Below are 19,832 nucleotides of genomic sequence, written 5' to 3'. Positions count from 1 at the left end.
CAAAAGGCGCCAGCTAGTCCCACGGTGACCTACACACACACACACACACACACACACACACACACACACACATACACACACACATGAGAGTGAGTGAGCAGGCAGCGGGAAGGGAAACCTTTTAAGTGTGACACTTTGCTGCAACAAGGCGAACGAGGTACCGACCGCGTCTCAATAGTCAAAAGTGGCTTCCTTTCCTCTTGTCTCCTCTCATCAGCACATTCCCAATACTCCTCCATGTTGCTCAGGGTGTTTGGGCTCAGTGAAGATGAAGGAGATGACAAGAAGACAGGGAGAGGAAACCACTATGGAGATGTGGTGTTAAAAAAAACACGTTTGAAATGTAACACAACTTATGGTCTCCATCCCTCTCCCTCTCTCCTCATCTCTCCTCTCTCTCTCTAGCCCCCATCGCAGCGGGGACGGGTCCTAACTTCTCGCTGGCGGACTTGGACAGCTCCTCCTACTACAGCATGAGCCCCGGGGCCATGAGGCGGCCCTTACCAAGCACCTCCTCCAGCAGGTAACCGCACACACACACACACAGAATGAGAGGGACACACACGCAAACAAGCACACACCCTCACGCACACACAGAATGAGAGGGACACACGCAAACAGGCACACACATTCACGCACACACACGCAAGCGTGCACACACACACACACACACACACACACACAGGGCTTGCTCATTCTCCGAGTAAGACCCTTACCTCACAGTGTGTATTTGCTCATGCGCACATCTGTGCATTCATACCAATGTGTGTGTTTAGGAGCGCATTTATGTGTGTTTCTCTCAAACGCACGCACACACCCATTCTGACTCTGCCCGTTACTCAGGAGACAGCCCACGCACCGTGTTAGGTCTGAAAGAGCAGCTACACACACAGAGGCTGGAGGCTCACTGAACTGGGCTCAACCTCCAACCTACCATCTCCTGTACCGTACTCACATAACGACTGCAAAATAGCAATCCTTTCTAATGTAAAGTGTTGCACTGTACGCTCCAGCATACACACACACACACACACACACACACACTCTCTCCATGTGCATTGGTTAAACTTGCACATGTTAAATGCACATGGGTTTGCATACGTGTATGCGCGGGCGCTGTGCGTGCGGGTTCGGATGCACGTGCGTGTGCGAGAGGATGTGTGCACACGTCGATGCGCGCGCGTGTGTCTGTCTCCGCACACCCGTGTGCATCAAGCCCACATGAGCCAGCGGCCTCGCTCTCCGTCCAGCCTCCTCCCTACCGAAGCGAACTGACAGGCCTGACAAGGAGGCAGTGTTGTGTGTGTGTGGTTGTGTGTGTGTGGTGTGTGTGTGTGTGTGTGTGTGGTGTGGTGTGTGGGTGTGTGTGTGTGTGTGTTGTGGTGTGTGTGTGTGTGTGTGTGTGCCCCGCCCATAATTTGCAATTAGGAACGGAAACCTGCCAACAGACATCACACAAAGAAATATCAGAACAACGCAAGGGAAACAACCTCACTGGTTTAGGTGCTTCCCAATTCGCACCCTATTCCCTATATAGTGTACTTTTGATCAGAGCCTATGGGTACCCTATGGGCCCTGGTCAAAGGAAGTGCATCATATTAGGGAATAGGGAGCCTTTTTGAAAAGCCCACTAACAGTGGTTCTGGTAGCCTCACCTGGCTAAAAGAGGAGATATATATACACACACACCAGCACCAAACACTGGTCCATGTGTGGAGTGATACTGTGTGGAGAGAGAGCAGTGTGTGGACAGGCTTTGATGGGAGGGCCCGGTGGTGGGCCGCAAGTAGGAGCCCAACACACACCACACACACCCACACGTGCCGCAGACACATGGATGCATCCTTACATACAGACAGAATACACAGACACACCCGTTAACAAATGCATAGGCTACATTCCTAACTGATACACATCAAACACAAACATATTCAGCACCCGCCCTCCCCTCCCCCAAACACACACAACACCCAACCTAACCTGGTAGATCTCAGGCAGCCGTGTGTGTTGTCCAGGCTCTTGACCTTGGCCAGAGTTGCCCTGTTAAAGAGGATTTACATTCATCGGCCCTGCCTCTCTCTCCGGGATGTCTGCATTCATCAGATGATCCCCCTATGTACAAACACACACACACACACACACAGACCATATTCTGGCCGATGCAGCATGGAAGTTGATCCACAAGCATGGGCACCAGACACAAAGAGATGAGCCTTTAAACGTCTCACACACACACACTGTGTTTCTATAAAGACCACCCGTGACAATATACTTGTCAACACACTTAGATCATGACTGAATGTATTGATTTTATGAGTGAAATATTAAACAGGCGTGTGTTGTTATTGAAACTCCTGTTTGCGACCAATAAGAATGGCCTCTGAATAACACTGAAACATGGCTAGCCAGGCGTTCCCCTTGTGTGTGTGTTGTGGTGTGGTGTGGGTGGTGTGTGTGTGTGTGTGTGGTGTGTGTGTGTGTGTGTGTGGTGTGTGTGGTGTGTGTGTGTGTGTGTGTGTGTGTGTGTGTGTGCTGTGGTGTGTGTGGTGTGTGTTCCTACCAGCTCGGCCAAGAGGATCAAGTGTATGGAGGATGAAGGTGGGACAGTCCAGGAGAAGAGTCCTACTACCCAGGCCAAGGGCGCTCCCCGGGCAGCGGCAGCCAGGCCAGCAGCTGGCACGAAGTGGAACCAGGTACGTACTGCTGTAAGCTGCCAACCGACCTGCCCTTAATGCCAACACCCCTGTAACACACCTTTACCCTGATACCCTCCCTACTCTTACTACTACGGCTGTACATATGTTTTGGGAGGAAGTGGAGTGTGTGTGTGTGTGTGTGTGTGTGTGTGTGTGTGTGTGTGTGTGTGTGTCAAGAGTGAGAATGCAGGATTGTGCGTCTGTGAAGGGTGAGAATGTCGGATTGTGTCTAAACAGTGAGGGGGAGAATCGTGTCCTGTCTCTTCCTTGTCTGTCTGAGTCTGTCTCGACCTCACGTGTTGGTAACAAAGATTTCCATTCTTACATAAAACGAAGGCTCACATAATGATTTTTCAGAACCACTTTTGGACTTTATATACTGTTTTACAAAGGCGATCTGTCTTGATGGGCAATTTGCCATTTTGCAGCTTTCCTCTCGAAAGTTCAGTGTCCTACTCTATGTGCAAGCTCATCATTTCAGGATGCTTTTACTTTATGGGTCACTTAATAGCGCCGTAGAGCCATGGGCTTTTCCCCCTTCATTTTATGGTTCACATTCATGGTATTAACGATGACGTGAATACTATTACTAACATGTTGTGATCCATGAAGGGAGTGGTGCGGGGTGTGTTTGTGGTTTGGGAATTTTAGGGTGGAGTTGCCCAGAGGCCCCTCTTTAGAGTGAGAGGACTGGCGGGGGTGTGTGTTAGTTGTTCTYTGGTGTGTGTGTCTGTGTGTGTCTGTGTTCGTTTTTCTATGGTGTGTGTGTCTGTGTTCGTGTTTCTGTTTCGTGTTCCAAGGGGATAGAAATTCGACACGGCGTCAACGAGTGCATGTCCTAGGTATGAGTTAAACGGCTGTGTGAGTATTTTTGCGTACAGTGTTTGTGTGTATGTTGCGTTTGTGTGTGTTTAGTGTGTTCTTTTTGTATTTGTGTTGTGTGTGTGTGTGTGGTGTGTGTGTGTGTGTGTTGTGTGTGTGTGTGTGTGTGTGTGTGGTGTGTGTGTGTGTGTGTGTGTGTTGTGTGTGTGTGTGTGTGTGTGTGGTGTTGTGGTGTGTGTGCTTTTTTGGTGAATGGGTATTGTGTGTGATTGTATTGTATACGGACCCCGCCGCAGATTGCCCGTCATGGTGAACAAGGGACTGACATGCATACTTAATTGATGAGGTAATGCTCCATTTTCTCTCCTAACGCTACACTATATTCACCCTGCCTCTTTTTTTGTTTGTTTTTTTGTCCCCCTGTTTCTTTCCCCCCTTTCCTTTTGTCTCTCAAAAGCTGGATATAAACTGCGTGGCTCGCTAGCTAGTTCGTTCATCTCAAGACAAGGTAAAGATGCATTACTGTTTCCAATTTCACCTCCCGTCCTCTGTTGCCCCCCTCCCCAGACCCCTAACCCTCACCCCCCTCCAAATCAGGAGGTTCTGTAGTTGGTTGTGGTATCGAGCTTTGTGGTTGGTGTTTTGTATTGTCCAGGTTTCCCCCCCACKTACCGTCCCCCCTCCACCTCTCCCTCACTGTGTGTGATTGTGACGAAAAATTGTGGGACTGAAACAGATCCTTGCGGCACACCTTAGGCCTTATACCTGCACTGTGTCTGTACTGTAGCATGGGGCTCATGTCCATTGGAATCCTGACCGTGCACCATGATATGTACATTCAAGCAACTTCACCCATTMTATATCTTAAGTGTCTGTCAACAACTTCAGAACATATTGTCTATGTATTCAGACCGAATTGTGAAGTAGCTACACCCCCCCCCCACACAAACCGGGGTGTGGACTGTGTGTCTGTGTGTGTTTGCATACATTTTCCGTGAACARGTGTCTTGGTGCCTGTGTCCTTGTTTATCTACACCCCGAGTTGGAACATTACAAGCCGACACATGAGTGTTCGCGTTACGCATGTCTGCCTGTTCGCATTCTCCCGATTGCTCGGGGTTCCGATTTTCGACGTCATCCAAACTTCCAGCTTCATCTCTCCCCCCCCATGTGTCATTTTCCTTTTGCCTTTGTCATCCTGTTGAGCATTGCGATGTTGTTGACGGTGGATTTGGCTCTTGTTGATGTCCAGTTGGTTTGTTTGTGTTACCCTCTGATGAGGGTGTGTGTGTGTGTTGATGTGTGTGTGTGTGTGGTGTGTGTGTTGTGTTGTGTCTGTTGTGTGTGTGTGTGTGTGTGTGTGTGTGTGTGTTGTGTGTGTGTTTGTGCGCCGTGTCGTTGTGTGTGTGGTGTGTTGAAACACATCGATGACATTGGAACAAGTGTGACACGTCAACAGCTGCTGAAGTCTTGTCTGGTGTGTGTGGCCCTTTCACCACGGTGGGGACAGTGTTATAATTAGCCGTAACTCGTGAAAGTGCATCCCGCGGAACGGCATGCCATCCATTTCCCAGGTAACCCACGTCAGGTCTCAGGAACACGTCACTCAGATGGCCGTCTCGCCGGGTCTTCAATAGCTAAGTGTCAGAGGGAGGGAGTGTGTGTGTGTGTGTGTGTGTGTGTGTGTGTGTATTTGTCTGCTTGGGAGTGTGTGAAGGGGGTTAAGCAATGCGTTGAGCTGTATGTCTCAACTGACTGTTCAAGGAAGAAGTTGTTTCATCAGTGAAACATGTCCAGAAGAAGACTTACTCAATCCACATATTTGATAGGTTAAAGTTCGGAAGCATACTCTTCTTTCATTGTATTTGAACATTACCTACACCCGCTTCCTGATATGTCTCCACCTATCAGAGAAGGCGTTGTAGCAACGTGGAGCAGACATGACTCTGCACGTTGTTGTCCCTGGCATTGATAAGGCCGTCTGTATTCATGGCTGAACCTGCCCTCCTTGTCCACTCGGGTAAAGGACCTTTCTCCGATATAGCCTGTCTGGCTGCTGTGCATGCCCACTTGCACACCCCTGAGTTGGGGCAAAGCAGGGATAGCTTGGGCCTGATTGATGCTTACTGGAGAAGAGGCCTCGGTAGAAGGGGAGACGGATGGACAGCAGAGAAAGACGAGGAGGGGGCGGATGCTCGATACAGAATCGCCTGCCCGCCAGCCAGCAGGCTTGTCAATTTGTCAGAGGAAYGAGAGAGCAAAGGAGAGAGGGGGGATGGAGAGAGACGGAGGGAGAGAGACGGAGGGAGAGAAGCGGCCCTCTATGTGTAATAACGCCTCGGAATGAGGAAAGTGCTGAGTACAGCCCAGCTCTGATTCCACCTGACAGAATCTTTTTAAGTGTTCATTACTCACTCTCAGACTTCAGGCCCTTCACACACACACACAAGCAAGTAAACACACAAGCAAGTACACATAGTTGCATTCCCACACACACACACACACACACACACACACACACGCAATCTCTCAGTCCAGATGTTTTGCCTCCCAGTCTCAGCCCCTATACCCACTTTCTCCTCTTCATTCTCTCTCTCTCCCTCTCTACCTCGCTTTCCCTCTTCTCTATCTCACTTTACGCATACCTCCATGGATCTTTATCTCTTCTTGAATAACGTGCACCCAGAGCTCCCTGAGCACACTACCCCATTCCCTAGCACATGAAGAAGACTCTAGTCTACAATAGCTGCCTGCACACTGAACAGGGACTGATAGGCTCTTACTGTTACAGCCGAAAACCTTTGAATATGATCCTGGCCATTAGCCCACAAATCAACCTGTTGACTCCAGCCCAAGTCTGAGCCTCCTGCCCCTTCCAGATCCTCCAGCCTCCCCTATTGCTTGGTCTATGCTACCCTATTGGAGAGGGACCAGCCCAGCGGGCCTCTGAAGCTAGCTAGCTAGCCGCCGCCGCTGCTAACACCACTTCAAAGGGCCAGGTATAGTAATGAATGGGCAGAATTTTTCTCCGAAAGTTCTCCACCTCAAAGAGCACGGCCAACGTTTGGTCTGACCCCCCCCCATCCCTCCCCTGTCTTTCATCTCTCTGCTCCACACAGCCCGTGGGATCATGGTATATATGGTTCTGACAGCCCATGCGTGGTGCAATTGGTCACAAACCTCCTCAGGATTCTAAAAGGGCAACTTGTCTTTGGTGGTCACCCAAACGTCAGACGTTTATTTTCCCATGCTTGATTGCCGCTCTCTCTCTCTAGAAGTTGCAGTTACTGTTGTTAGTGTTGTTTATGAGGCTGGGGCTTCAAATATATATATGCACATCCAGTGGCTTTAGAGAAGGTGTTTGAGGTCAAAGTAGACATTCAGCAATATGTCTAATAAGACATACGTTTCAATTGAATTGATAGGTGAGTGCTGTGGGCTTGTCATCCATTGTGGAGCTTTTTATTGAGTGAATGTGTATGTTGAATGTGGGTTTGTAGACCTGTGTTTGTTTGTCTGTGTACCCTTTTGTTTCGTGATTGCTGGGATACTTTGTATGGTGTCAGTATGACCTGATCTGTTTGTGTTGAAAGCAGCCAACCCTCTCCTCTTGATGTTCTCTAAACTGTGACTGTGTGTCCATCCTCCAACCTGCCCCCACCCCAGAGAGGTTTCCCCTAACTGGTCCAAGAGCAGATATTATTTACCCCTCAAATGGCTAAGGTTACGATTGGGGGCTGTGCAATCTGATCCTATATATATATATATATATGGTTAGGGTCAACTTCTACCTTAAGTCCTTCCCTTTCCAACTCAGTTTGATCAAACAGCCTTCCTCAAAAACCCTTCTTTACCCAACGGAGGGCAATTACTAGTCAGTCCTTCCATCTCTTTCTTTATCTCCCTCTCTCACTACCTGAAAGGAGAAAGGAGTCTGCCAGGGCTGGAGAAACCAAGACTTCTGTGTCATTTAGGGCTAGATTGCCACACACTTTTTACACACAGACCTCAGTCCATTGACACAGACTCATCTAGAGACTTCAAATCCCACCTCCAATGCTTCCAAGACGAGCTAGAAAAAGGCCAAATCCAGCTCTGCTTGGTGCATGATCTTTTCGGAATGTCGGAAGGAATGTTTAATTCTTCTATAACAAAAATGAGAGGCATTACAATTATTAGGAAATCTTTATTCTTAGACTAATATTTTAAAAGCCATTTAGTGTTTATCAGGGGCATTAGTTTTACCTTGTATGGGGTACAGAGTTTGCATAATTTAGACCATTTCATTGGTGCATCTGGCAAGGTAAAACYAAAGCATCCAGTGTGGTTGGGGTGTGGTCAGATAGAGCTTTGATTGGCTGTGGTGCACAACCAATTACATTAGAGACTGAATATGTACAATACAAATAAAGTTATCACGCATGGTCTCTCTACTGACTATTCTCTTTGGCTTAAACTCTTGTGGTAAATGCTATCTGAACCCATTGCTCACATTAACCCAGCAAAGCCCCATTACACACTGGACTAGGACTGTGTGACCATGCTGTGTGCTTTGCCACTAGGACCTTACCTGTCTACTAAACCATCTATTCCTCCTTCCCCTATTTTTACCATTCCCACTCTCCTCTTCCCACATCTCTCTCTTAACCCTAAACCCCCATCAGCCCACGGATAAGGCATGTCTATTCGGTCTATATATTCTTTTGCCCATTTTACGGTATGGAAATGATATCATTCATTTATTAACAACTAACCTCAACTCGATATTTTTTTTTTTAAATCTACATTTTCTAATTAGTGCGGTCTCCTAGAATTTCATCAACTTTCCTCTATAAACTCTAACTGAATAGGCAAAGAGGTCCTTACAAAATGGCAATCAATGCACACGTATGTGCCTCTGAGCTATGCTTCTCAAAAGTAATACAGTAACTTAGCTTCTGTATCGTCATCAAATCCCTAACATTGTCAGACGGATTAACATTGAGGACCCTGCAAACAACAAAGGTGAGGATTTTGGGCAATATTAAAAAATAATAATAATTGCGACGCAAGGCACAAAACAAAAGTATCTGTATTCCCCTTTAAAGACTGGCCTCCACTCGTACAGTAGCCTATGCTGCGCTCCGTTGGGCCCTGACCACTCCCCTTTCCTCCCCCCAACCCCCTAGTCTGGCCCCCACGCCTCGCCAACCCCCCTTGCACCCCCCTCCCCCCTCACCTGTGAACCCAGCCTGTGAGTCTCCGTGCCCTTTCCTTATTAAATTTCACTTATCAATCATTCTTGCCAGGGATGCCATCGCCCACCACATTAAAGAAGTCAGAGAAGTGTGGTTTCAGCAGCCCTGTCGTGCCTTCGCAGACCACCTCCTCCCCCCGAACGGCATTCACACACCATCATCGGCCTGTCATTACAGGACCTAGAGGTGAGGTCCCCCCCCCACCCCGACCGTGTCATCCCTGGCTCCCCCTAGTTCACCACCTATAGCTGCCTCTGTCAGATAAGGGCTGTAGAGAGATAGAGACGAAGCAGAGTGCTCCTTGCTGCTGCTGGTGCTGTGTGTGTGGCTCTGCTCATTCGTAGTGTTGCTACTGTAAGCGTGTTGTACAGCCGTGTTTCCCATCACCAGTCCTGGAGTACCCCCGACGAACATATTTTTGTTGTGGCCCCAGACAAGCCCACCTGATTCTACTTGTCAACTAATCATCAAACCCTTGACTAGTTGAATCAGGTGTTTTTGTCTGGTGCTTCAACAAAAATGTGTGCTGTTGGGGATACTTGAGGACCGGAGTTGGGAAACACTGTTGTTCAGTTTCTGCTTTATGGGTTTTGAGTGCGAGATCCCACCCCCCTTTCACACTTGGTGATTAGTTCCGTGTGTGCGCGCGTGTGCGTGTGTTTGTGCGTGTGTTTGTGCGCGTGTGTGCGTGCATGTGCGTGTGTTTGTGTGTGTGTGCGTGCGCGTGTGTGCGTGCATGCATGGCCGGCTGTGGGTTTAGCCGGGAACGGTCATGTCAGAACACAAGTTCATATTTTTACTGTGAGTGTAATCCACAGATTACCTCACCAAGGCAAGCTGCTTTCCCTTTGGCCGGTTTGGTTTATATATGGTTTATATATTATGACTTATTACCATATAGCCATAAATGTAGACCACACAGGTTTATACAATATGAATGTTTCAGGAGACCAGTAACTAACATTGAAATTAGTAATCATCATAAATCATTAGCTGTAAGTACTACTTTTTGAACTAATATCGACAGTAAGCCAAGTATTAGGATGGGTCCTAAATGGCATAGGGCCGTAGGGCTCTGGTCAAAGTAGTGTCCTTTAAAGGGAATAGGGTTCCGTTACAGTATAGTGTGGTTGTCCAGGAGCTTTGTTTCCCGTCCTGGCCACCAGCAGTATTTGCTTTAGCGAGGCAATGCTTTTTGTTTGAGGGGGAAAATATGGGTCATCCAAACATTYGTTTGAACTTGTTGCTTTGTCCAGGCTAGTGTTGTTACAGCTTGAGAAATGGGTTGAGGAACGTGTCGTCCTATAGCGTTCATATGGCTTTTTTTTAAATTCACCATTTTATTTATTCTTATTTTTCAACAGGTCTCCCCTTTTGTTAGTACTCGCTGCTAAGCTAGATGCAGATAATTGTGCGTCAGTTAATATGGAACATGTTAGTTAGTGAGCGCTTTGAATTCTCTGTGTTGTCAAGCAGCTAGCCAGCTTGTCGTCACTGTCTGTCTGAGAGAAGGTAGTCGTCACAAGCACACACACCACTGTTTCGGTGATGTCTTCCATCTGCAGTGGGGGGGGGTTCTGCAAAAAAGTGCACTTTTGGATGATTACTACAGGCTTGATGTCCATAATATTTTTGACCTAAAAAAAAAACGTTAAAACCCACTGGGGCTTAAAGGTTGAGGCTTGGGGGGGATTAAGTCGTGTCAGTAAGTAGTATAACTGTCACATTTAGGATGTTGTGTTCTACGCTCACATAAAAGGCCAAAATGGTGGGGTTCATTCATCTTCATAAGTCGAACCGGTTGTCATGTCTGTTTGGTTGACTTTAACCGCCCTGTTGTACCAATCTCATCTGTAATTGATTTATCATAGTTGGAGCGCCTTCTTCACGCCCCACGTTCCTTTTGAAACGTTAGCCGAACCCGTTGAGCCGCGAGACGTAGGTGTAGCCACAGGGCGACGCAATTTGGCAAACAAAGACTCGCGAGCCGCACGGTTCGTTGGCTTGACTTCTCGTCTTCAAAAGGGCTATTAAAACATTCTTCTTTCGTTGTCTCCCTCTGCACTCTCTTCAGCAGCCTCCTCCCACGGGTTCGCACACACACACACACACACACACACAGCCACCTGTTAATATCTCTCCACGTGAAAACCACCCGCCTCAGTCGTAATAAGGGAGGGATTTTTTTTGTATCATATTTTTTTCTTCATTAATCCATCTGTGGGTTATAGACACTGAGTGTACAAAACATTATGAACACCTGCTCTTTCCATTACATAGACTGACCAGATGAATCCAGGTTAAAGTTATGATCCCTTATTGACGTCACCTATTTAATCCACTTCGATCAGTGTAGGTGAAGAGGAGGAGACTTGTTGAAGAAGTATTTTTAAGCCTCGAGACAATTGAGACATGCATGTGTGCCATTCATGCATATATGTGTGCCATTCAGAGGGTGAATGGGCAAGACAAAATATTGAAGTGCCTTTGAACGGGGTTTGGTAGTAGGTGCCAGGCGCACCGGTTTYTGACAAGAACTGCACCGCTGTTGTTGTTTTTATACGCTCAACAGTTTCCTGTTTGTATCAAGAACGGTCCACCACCCAAAGAACATCCAGACAACTTGACACAACGGTGGGAAACATTGGAGTCAAAATGGGCCAGCATCCCTGTGGAACGCTTTCGACACCTTGTAGAGTCCATGCCCCGACGAATTGAGGCTGTTCTGGAACTCAATATTAAGAAGGTGTTCTTAGAGTTTGGTATACTCAGTGTATTACCACTAGAATATTGCTAGTATTTTATATATTCCTGCTACCAGTCACTGTTTACAGGTGTTCTTAATGTTTGTGCGCTCAGTGTATAATATATTTTTCAAGTAAAAGTTGGCAGTGGGGGTAAAATAGAACAAAGTGGTAGGTGGGGGAAGAAAAAGCCAGCGAACCAATTCGATTTGCAAAGTGGAACTAATCCGTAGCACTTTTCTATTGGCCATGCAGCCCCTCATGTAGGCCCAGACCACAATGGAGCCCACTGCTCCCTCCCTCCATCTCCTGTCTCTTATACACATCTAGATGTGTATAAGAGACAGGTTTACAGGTGTTCTTAATGTTTGTGCGCTCAGTGTATAATATATTTTTCGAAGCCCCTGAAGCCCCTGAACCCCCTCCAGATTAGCTACAGGCCCACCCACTGGGCACGTGTGGGGAGGACCTGCTGTCCATCCAGCCCCACTTTCATCTCTCCTCCATAATGACGCGCTAAAGTCACAGCTAACAGGCCTCGCTTAGAGCCCCAATGAAAGGCCCTCAGAGACCCTGCTGGGGATGCTGTCCCCAACCTCCCCTKCCTCCTCSCTCCCCCCCCCCCCRCCKKSCRKCAGCTAGRTRGAATGGATGAGGCATAGGGGCACGGGGCTACAAAGCCCATAGTTAGCGTACTAGCAGGTTAGCAGCATATCAGCTGCTTCGATATATTTGATATCCTCCCCGTTGTCCCAACATTGTGGCATTAGTACACTCACGAGGCGAAGCCCAAATAAACCTCAGAGAGGGAGAGAAGAGGGAGCTTATTCAGGGAGTTATGAGCTGTGGTGTGTCTGCTGTCAGGAATACATCCTTCTCTGTACCAGTGGCAGGTTACTCCACCCACCCCTCTAACAGGCCTAAACACTGTTACCCCAATTTCTCCTTTACCACCTGTGGAGTCTTTTCAAATCAGCAGTGTTATAACAGCCCATAACAGGCTGAATTCTCATGGTATTTGGACCTCTGACAGCTCACTTATCATACCCAAATAATTGGTCAATAAATGGAACCTATACTGAACAAAAATATAAACGCAACAAACGCAACGATTTCAATGATTTTATTGAGTTAACGTTCATATCAGGAAATAAGTAAATTATAATAAATAAATTAGGCCCTAATCTATGAATTTTACGTGACTGGGTAGGGGCGCAGCCATGAGTGGGCCTGGCTACCAAATGGGTGGCCTATGCCTTCCCAGGCCCACCCATGGCTGTGCCCCTGCCCAGTCATGTGAAATTCATAGATTAGGGCCTCATTAATGTACCCACTGGGGAGCCAAGTCTAGCCAATCAGAATGAGTTTTTTCCCACAAAGGGGCTTTATTACTGACAGAAATACTCCTCCTTTTCATCAGCTGTCTAGTTGGCTGGTCTCAGCCGATCCCACAGGTGAGGAAGCCGGATGTGGAGGTCCGGCGTGGTTACACGTGGTCTGCGGTTGTGAGGCCGGTTGGACGTACTGCCAAATTCTCTAAAACGACGGAGGGGGCTTATGGTAGAGAAATGAACATTAAATTCTCTGGCAACAGCTCTGGTGGACATTCCTGCAGTCAGCATGCCTATTGCACGCTCCGTCAAAACTTGAGACATCTGTGGCATTGTGTTTTGTGACAAAACTGGCCATTTTAGAGTGGCCTTTCATTGTCCCCAGCACAAGGTGCACCTGTGTAATGATATTGCTGTTTAAATCAGCTTCTTGATATGCCACACCTGTCAGGTGGATGGATTATCTTGGCAAAGGAGGAATGCTCACTAACAGGGATGTAGAGACGCGTGCACAAAATTAGAGAGAAATAAGCTTTTTGTGCGTGTGGAACATTTCTGGGATCTTTTATTTCAGCTCATGAAACATTTTTGTTCAGTATGGAGAATTCAGATATGAAGTGATTGATGGGAATGACAAGAAGTATTGACAGGGCTCCCCTAACCTGTTTTAAAGCAGACTGAATGTTGCGCTGACGAGGTAATGGTGAGTACAGCATTCAGTCGGGTGTTAACCAGGCTAGCTGTACCCCAGGATCGGTAGTGTGACCGCTAGATGTCAAGAGGGGACTAAATACAGTAAAGATGAGTTTAAGGGGTAGAGCCCCTCCGCATGCTAAAAGCCTTTTTGGGCTCATTAGTTGACAAGCTGAAACATGGGCGCGAAACTTAGTTTACTCACAATTTCTCCCCTGGAAAATATTAATCAGAGCATAAATGAGGAACACAACATGTGAGCAAGGCTATTTAAGTAATTGGAAATCGTTCTCGAACACTTAAGTTTGGTCTCCCCAAAAATAAATAATGATTCCTAATTGACGCTGGCCATTTGTGTAATGGACATTGGACCGGTCCAAGCCGGTCGGCACAGTGGGACAGGAGCTGGTCAGTGGCCAGAGAGGCAGCGGTCAATCACTCAGACTCTACGGCCATATACTGGACGGGGTAAGCGATGATAAGTGGCGGTGATCCAGAGACTAAGGATGCATCCAAAATTGCACCCTATTCCCTACATAGTGCACTACTTTTGACCAGATCCCATTTAGGGCATTATGGACAAAGCCTAAGTGACACCTGTCAATGGTAGTCTGCTTAGACAATCTGCCTCGCTAGCTAACGTTGTGACGAGCGGGAGGTATAAAAACACCAATGATTGATTATGATTCTAATGGGGGAGATAGTACCTCCTTGAGTTGTGTGTGCGTGTGCACGTGTCAAGTTTGTCTGTGCCTGTGCGTGTAAGACTGCAAGTGTGACGGGGTGTTTTATTAGCACACTTGTCAGGCGCTAACTAGAGAGTGACTCATCAACATTTTACTAGCCCGACTCGCTAGTGTGCAAAGCTGTGGGCAAAGCTGTCATCAAGGCAAACGGTGGCTATTTTGAAGAATCTCAAATATAAAATACAGTTGAAGTCAGAAGTTTACATACACTTAGGTTGGAGTCATTAAAACTCGTTTTTCAACCACTCCACAAATTTCTTCTTAACAAACTATAGTTTTGGCAAGTCGGGTAACACATCTACTTTGTGCATGACACAAGTAATTTTTCCAACAATTGTTTACAGACAGATTTTTTCACTTATAATTCACTGTATCACAATTCCAGTGGGTCAGAAGTTTACATACACTAAGTTGACTGTGCCTTTAAACAGCTTGGAAAATTCCAGAAAATMATGTCATGGCTTTAGAWGCTTCTGATAGGCTAATTGYCATAATTTGAGTCAATTGGAGGTGTACCTGTGGATGTATTTCAAGGCCTACCTTTAAACTCAGTGCCTCATTGCTTGACATCATGGGAAAATCTAAAGAAATCAGCCAAGACCTCAGAAAAACAATTGTAGACCTCCACAAGTCTGGTTCATCCTTGGGAGCAATTTCCAAACGCCTGAAGGTACCATGTTCATTTGTACGAACAATAGTATGCAAGTATAAACACCATGGGACCATGCAGCCGTCATACCGCTCAGGAAGGAGACGCGTTCTGTCTCCTAGAGATGAACGTACTTTGGTGCGAATAGTGCAAATCAATACCAGAACAACTGCAAAGGACCTTGTGAAGATGCTGGAGGAAACAGGTACAAAAATATCTATATCCACAGTAAAACGAGTCCTATATCGACAATATCGACAAGGCCGCTCAGCAAGGAAGAAGCCACTGCTCCAAAACCGTCATAAAAATGCCAGACTACGGTTTGCAACTGCACATGGGGACAAAGATTGTACTTTTTGGAGAAATGTCCTCTGGTCTGATGAAACAAAAAATGGGGGAGGCTTGCAAGCCGAAGAACACCCTCCCAACCGTGAAGCACGGGGGTGGCAGCATCATGTTGTGGGGGTGCTTTGCTGCAAGAGGGACTGGTGCACTTCACAAAATAGATGGCATCATGAGGAAGGAGAATTATGTGGATATTTTGAAGCAACATTTCAAGACATCAGTCAGGAAGTTAAAGCTTGGTCGCAAATGGGTCTTCCAAATGGACGATGATCCCAAGCATACTTACAAAGTTGTGGCAAAATGGCTTAAGGAAAACAAAGTCAAGGTATTGGAGTGTCCGTCACAAAGCCCTGACCTCAATCCCATAGAAAATTTGTGGGCAGAACTGAAAAAGCGTGTGCGAGCAAGGAGACTCTGTCAGGAGGAATGGGCCACAATTCACCCAACTTATTGTGGGAAGCTTGTGGAAGGCTACCAGAAACGTTTGACCCAAGTTAAACAATTTAAAGGCAATGCTACAAAATACTAATTGAGTGTATGTAAACTTGTAAACTGGGAATGTGATGAAAGAAATAAAAGCTGAAATAAAAAAGTCTCTACTATTATTCAGACATTTCACATTCTTAAATAAAGTGGTGATCCTAACTGACCTAAGACAGGGAATTTTTACTAGGATTAAATGTTAGGAATTGTGAAAAACTGAGTTTAAATGTATTTGGCTAAGGTGTATGTAAACTTCCGACTTCAACTGTATATTTGGATTTGTTTAACACTTTTTTGGTTACTACAGGATTCCATGTGTTATTTCATAGTTTTGATGTCTTCACTATTATTCTACAATGTAGAAAATAGTCAAATTAAGAAAAACCCTGGAATGATTAAGTAAGGTGTTCTAAAACTTTTGACTGGTACTGTATATAAATAGAACATATAAAAAGCATGAATGGATAGCATACGATCATAGATACAATTTGGCTACATACAAACATTTACAATGAAAGGCAAAATCACAATAATCACCAGAATGGATTCAGACCAAAGTCTAGGTTGAGACCGAATGGAGCAAAGGTCTTTAAACAAATCAAAATATGTTTTATATTTGAGATTCTTCAAAGTAGCCACCCTTTGCCTCGATGACCGCGTCGCACACTCTTTGCATTCTCTCTACCAGCTTCATGAGGTAGTCACCTGGAATGCATTTCAAGATCCAGGCAACCTCTCGTTTTAACAATAAATTGTCAAGGTTACCCCCTCTCCTAGGGAGGTTGACATGTTTGATGCCGATATATAACGTAGAGACGAAATAGAGGGATTCGCTTCCAAATTAGTGGGCCGCAACTGGATACGTCGAGTCCTTGTACCGAATGGTGCTACGATGCTCCGAGATTCTTACTTTTAGTTTGCGCTTCGTTTTACCCACATCGTTTTTTACCACAAGGGAAAATGAGAAGATAAATAGCTGCCTTAGTGGAGCACGTGTTAAAACCTTTGATTGGGATCATTTTCCTTGTTTGAGGGTGTTTGAAGGATCTCCATTTGTAAGTGCCATTTCCTTGAACGCAGCCAACATTAAAATTGGCAATACTTAAGTTTTGTCAATTAGGCTGTGGCGATAAAAGGATCTCTTTGCGCTGCTGGGTTACTGTACCCAGTACTGCCCTGTCTGTGAGGAGGCTCAGCAATGACCTATTGCCATGAGCCAGAGAACAGGTCTCAGACCAGTGAGCTGGAAAGAGGAGGAGGGAGGAGAGTCGGGGTAGAGAGAGGGTGGGAACGGGACAGGGGAGAGGTGTCTGAAAGAGAGCGGTGCCTGAGGGCATGGAGTGAGAGAGCAAGAGGATGACAGGGACAGAGTGTGTCTGTGAGAGAGGGAGAGAGAGAGGGAGGAGGGGGAGTGACTGAGTCAGCCTGTGAATGGGTGTGTCTGCCTCTGTGAGGTCAGTGTGGTTCTCTCTCTTGCCTGCAGCTTCTGCAGCATTGCCTCAGCACACAGCACAGCAAGGCTAATTCAATTGTAGAGTCTGGACACTCCACTCTTCCGCCTGTGTGCGTGCCCATGCACATGCTCATTATGTCTGTGTGTGTGTGTGTGCTCGCGCAGCCAGGGAGTGCACAGCGAGGGTCTCTCCCTCGCGTAGCCTGTCTCTCCACCCCACACCCCCGCCGACCCCACCCCTCACTTCAAAAGTCCAACATTCCAGCCCCCCAGACAAAAGGCAGGAATATGAAAAGACGGGGCACGCCAAAAAGAGAAAAGGAGGGGTCTGCTTCTGTGTCTCTCAGCCTCTCAGGCTGGAAAGTGATAGAGGAAGGGCATGGAGTCTGCTTCCCAAATGGCACCCTATCCACTATGTAGTGCACTATATTTGCCCAGGGTCCAGTTTCCAGTCAGACTCTATTGAGGCTGTAAGTAGGGAATAGGGTGCCGTTTGGGATGCACCCAGAGAGAGCCGTGGTCCATTCTATTATTACTGTAAACACAATGGCCACATAGCGGCATGGCGGAGGGGGAGCGTCCCCCCAGTTTCCAGTCAGCCTCTATTGACAGAGCCATAAATCACGGCAAAGTTAAGTGAATTAATGCAGCAGGGAGCTGTGGCTTTAACAATGTTTATGTAGTATCAGCTTACCATCTCTCTCTCTCTCTCTCCGATAGCTGTACGATCCCTGCTTCTCCCCCTGCCCTCTCTCTCCCTCTTTTTCTTTCTCTCTCTCTCTCGCACTAAGTTTACCATCTCTCTTTATCCCACTCTGTCTCTGTAATAGCTGTACGTTTTCTCTCTTTCTCTCTCTCTCTGTTTACCATCTTTCTTTCTCTCTCTCTCTCTCTCTCTCTCTCTCTCTCCCTCTCTCTCTCTCTCTCTGTCTCTGTTGCTGATATTGGAAATGGGCAGAGTGGCGGAGAGAGAGAGAGAGTCTTATTAAGAGAACCAGCAGTAATACATCACAGGCTTAAAGACCCCTCTCTCTCCCCCGTCGTTGCACGTCCCAGCCAGGCATTATACTAATAACCAATAACTGAATATTACCTCTATTAAGAGCAGCCTAATTAGATTGTGCTGGTTACAATTAAATACTTAATAAGCCTCGATCCATTACAGCACTGTCAGTTTATACCACGGGATCCGGGTAGAGGACAGGTGCAGTGCTGTGCTGCAGACCTGTGCCAGTCGATTCATTGAGCCCGCGTGCACACTTGCATTGAATCTCACACACACATGCAGATCAACACACACACAAACCTACATGCGGTCACACTCACACAGACACACGCAGGATTCACACACACACACACACAAACACACATGCTTGCGTTCACTCTCACACCGACTCTCACTCACATGCAGACATCACACACACACGTGTTCACACACACTCATGCTCACACACACACAGATTTGGAACTTAGAGGAGGGAAATATGTAATTGTATCATCGGTGACTACATCCAAAACATACATGGACTAAGACTTGGCATCAACACCTCCAGACTCATTGCTCTCGACACTTCTGTTGTGACAGTGCAAAGTCAAATGCCATCAGCGGACATCACAAATGTCACTAATGCCTAAATTGCCTAATTACAATGACTGTATACCAATTTGCGACAAATATCATGTTGAGAAGTGTCAAGTAAACGGTTACCATATTTTCCCCTTGTGCGAGTGAAGGAATGCGGACCACAGTATGCCTTTGGTTGAATCATGGAGGGCCCGCCTCCCTTTTGATAGACAGTGAGGGGCATTGTGGTCCGTAGACGTCTTGTCATCTGAACCGTGGGCCGCCTGCCCTCTGTCACCACCACGTCAAAAGGGCCTGTCTCACACACACACACACACACACACACAGCCCAGCTTGTGTTTGTGTCTTGGCGTTTGTTTGTTTGGGAATTAGTGGGTGTGATTATGTGGGTGTGTCTGGATGTGCGTGTGTTGATGTGCGGTACATGTACGGTATTAAGTGACATACTAAATGGTGTGTGACAAACTATGGTGCATGGAGCCCCACCGTGATAGATGATGTCACCTTCTCTCCTCCATCCTCCCATCTCTCTAGCCTACTCCCTAACCAGACTCTCTCTCTCTCTCTTTCGCTCTCTTATTGACTGACATGACAAACTTGCTGTCTCCCCCCCACCTCTCCCGTCCACAGCGAGTCCCCACGCCACGCCGTCGAGCCTCCACTTCCCCACGTCGCCCATCATCCAGCAGCCCGGCTCCTACTTCTCCCACCCGGCCATCCGTTACCACCCCCAGGAGAGCCTCAAGGAGTTTGTCCAACTTGTCTGCCCCGACTCTGGTCAGCAGGGAGGACAGGTGGGCTTCCTTAACGTAAGAACAAGGAGCCTTCTACAGTACATACATACCACAAACACCTGGGCTGTGTCCCAAATGGCATTTTATTCCCTATTTCAGGGGTAGGCTACCCTGGTCCAGGAGGACCGCAGGCACTTCGTTTGTTGAATTTAGGCAAATCACTGAACTGATCAATTAGCTTAGTTAGTCAGGTGTGGTGTCTAGTTGGAACAATATCCTGCAGTACCTGCGTCACTCCAGGAACAGGGTTGCCT

The 19,832-nt window shown here is 47.0% G+C and overlaps 1 protein-coding gene across 1 annotated transcript in view; it reads left to right on the top strand.

Moving 5' to 3' along the window:
• The window catches only part of LOC111975824 (nuclear factor 1 A-type-like), a 159,985-nt gene that overhangs the window by 125,857 nt on the left and 14,296 nt on the right, over nucleotides 1-19,832 (top strand). The window contains 5 exon segments of the mRNA XM_024004433.2: nucleotides 406-523; nucleotides 2,564-2,597; nucleotides 2,600-2,693; nucleotides 3,976-4,026; nucleotides 19,415-19,593. Of these exon segments, the coding sequence (XP_023860201.1) occupies nucleotides 406-523; nucleotides 2,564-2,597; nucleotides 2,600-2,693; nucleotides 3,976-4,026; nucleotides 19,415-19,593 (476 nt within the window).

Source organism: Salvelinus sp. IW2-2015, linkage group LG16 (genome assembly GCF_002910315.2).
Source record: "Salvelinus sp. IW2-2015 linkage group LG16, ASM291031v2, whole genome shotgun sequence".
NCBI lineage: Eukaryota > Metazoa > Chordata > Actinopteri > Salmoniformes > Salmonidae > Salvelinus > Salvelinus sp. IW2-2015.
This window is presented reverse-complemented; position numbering and strand designations above follow the sequence as displayed.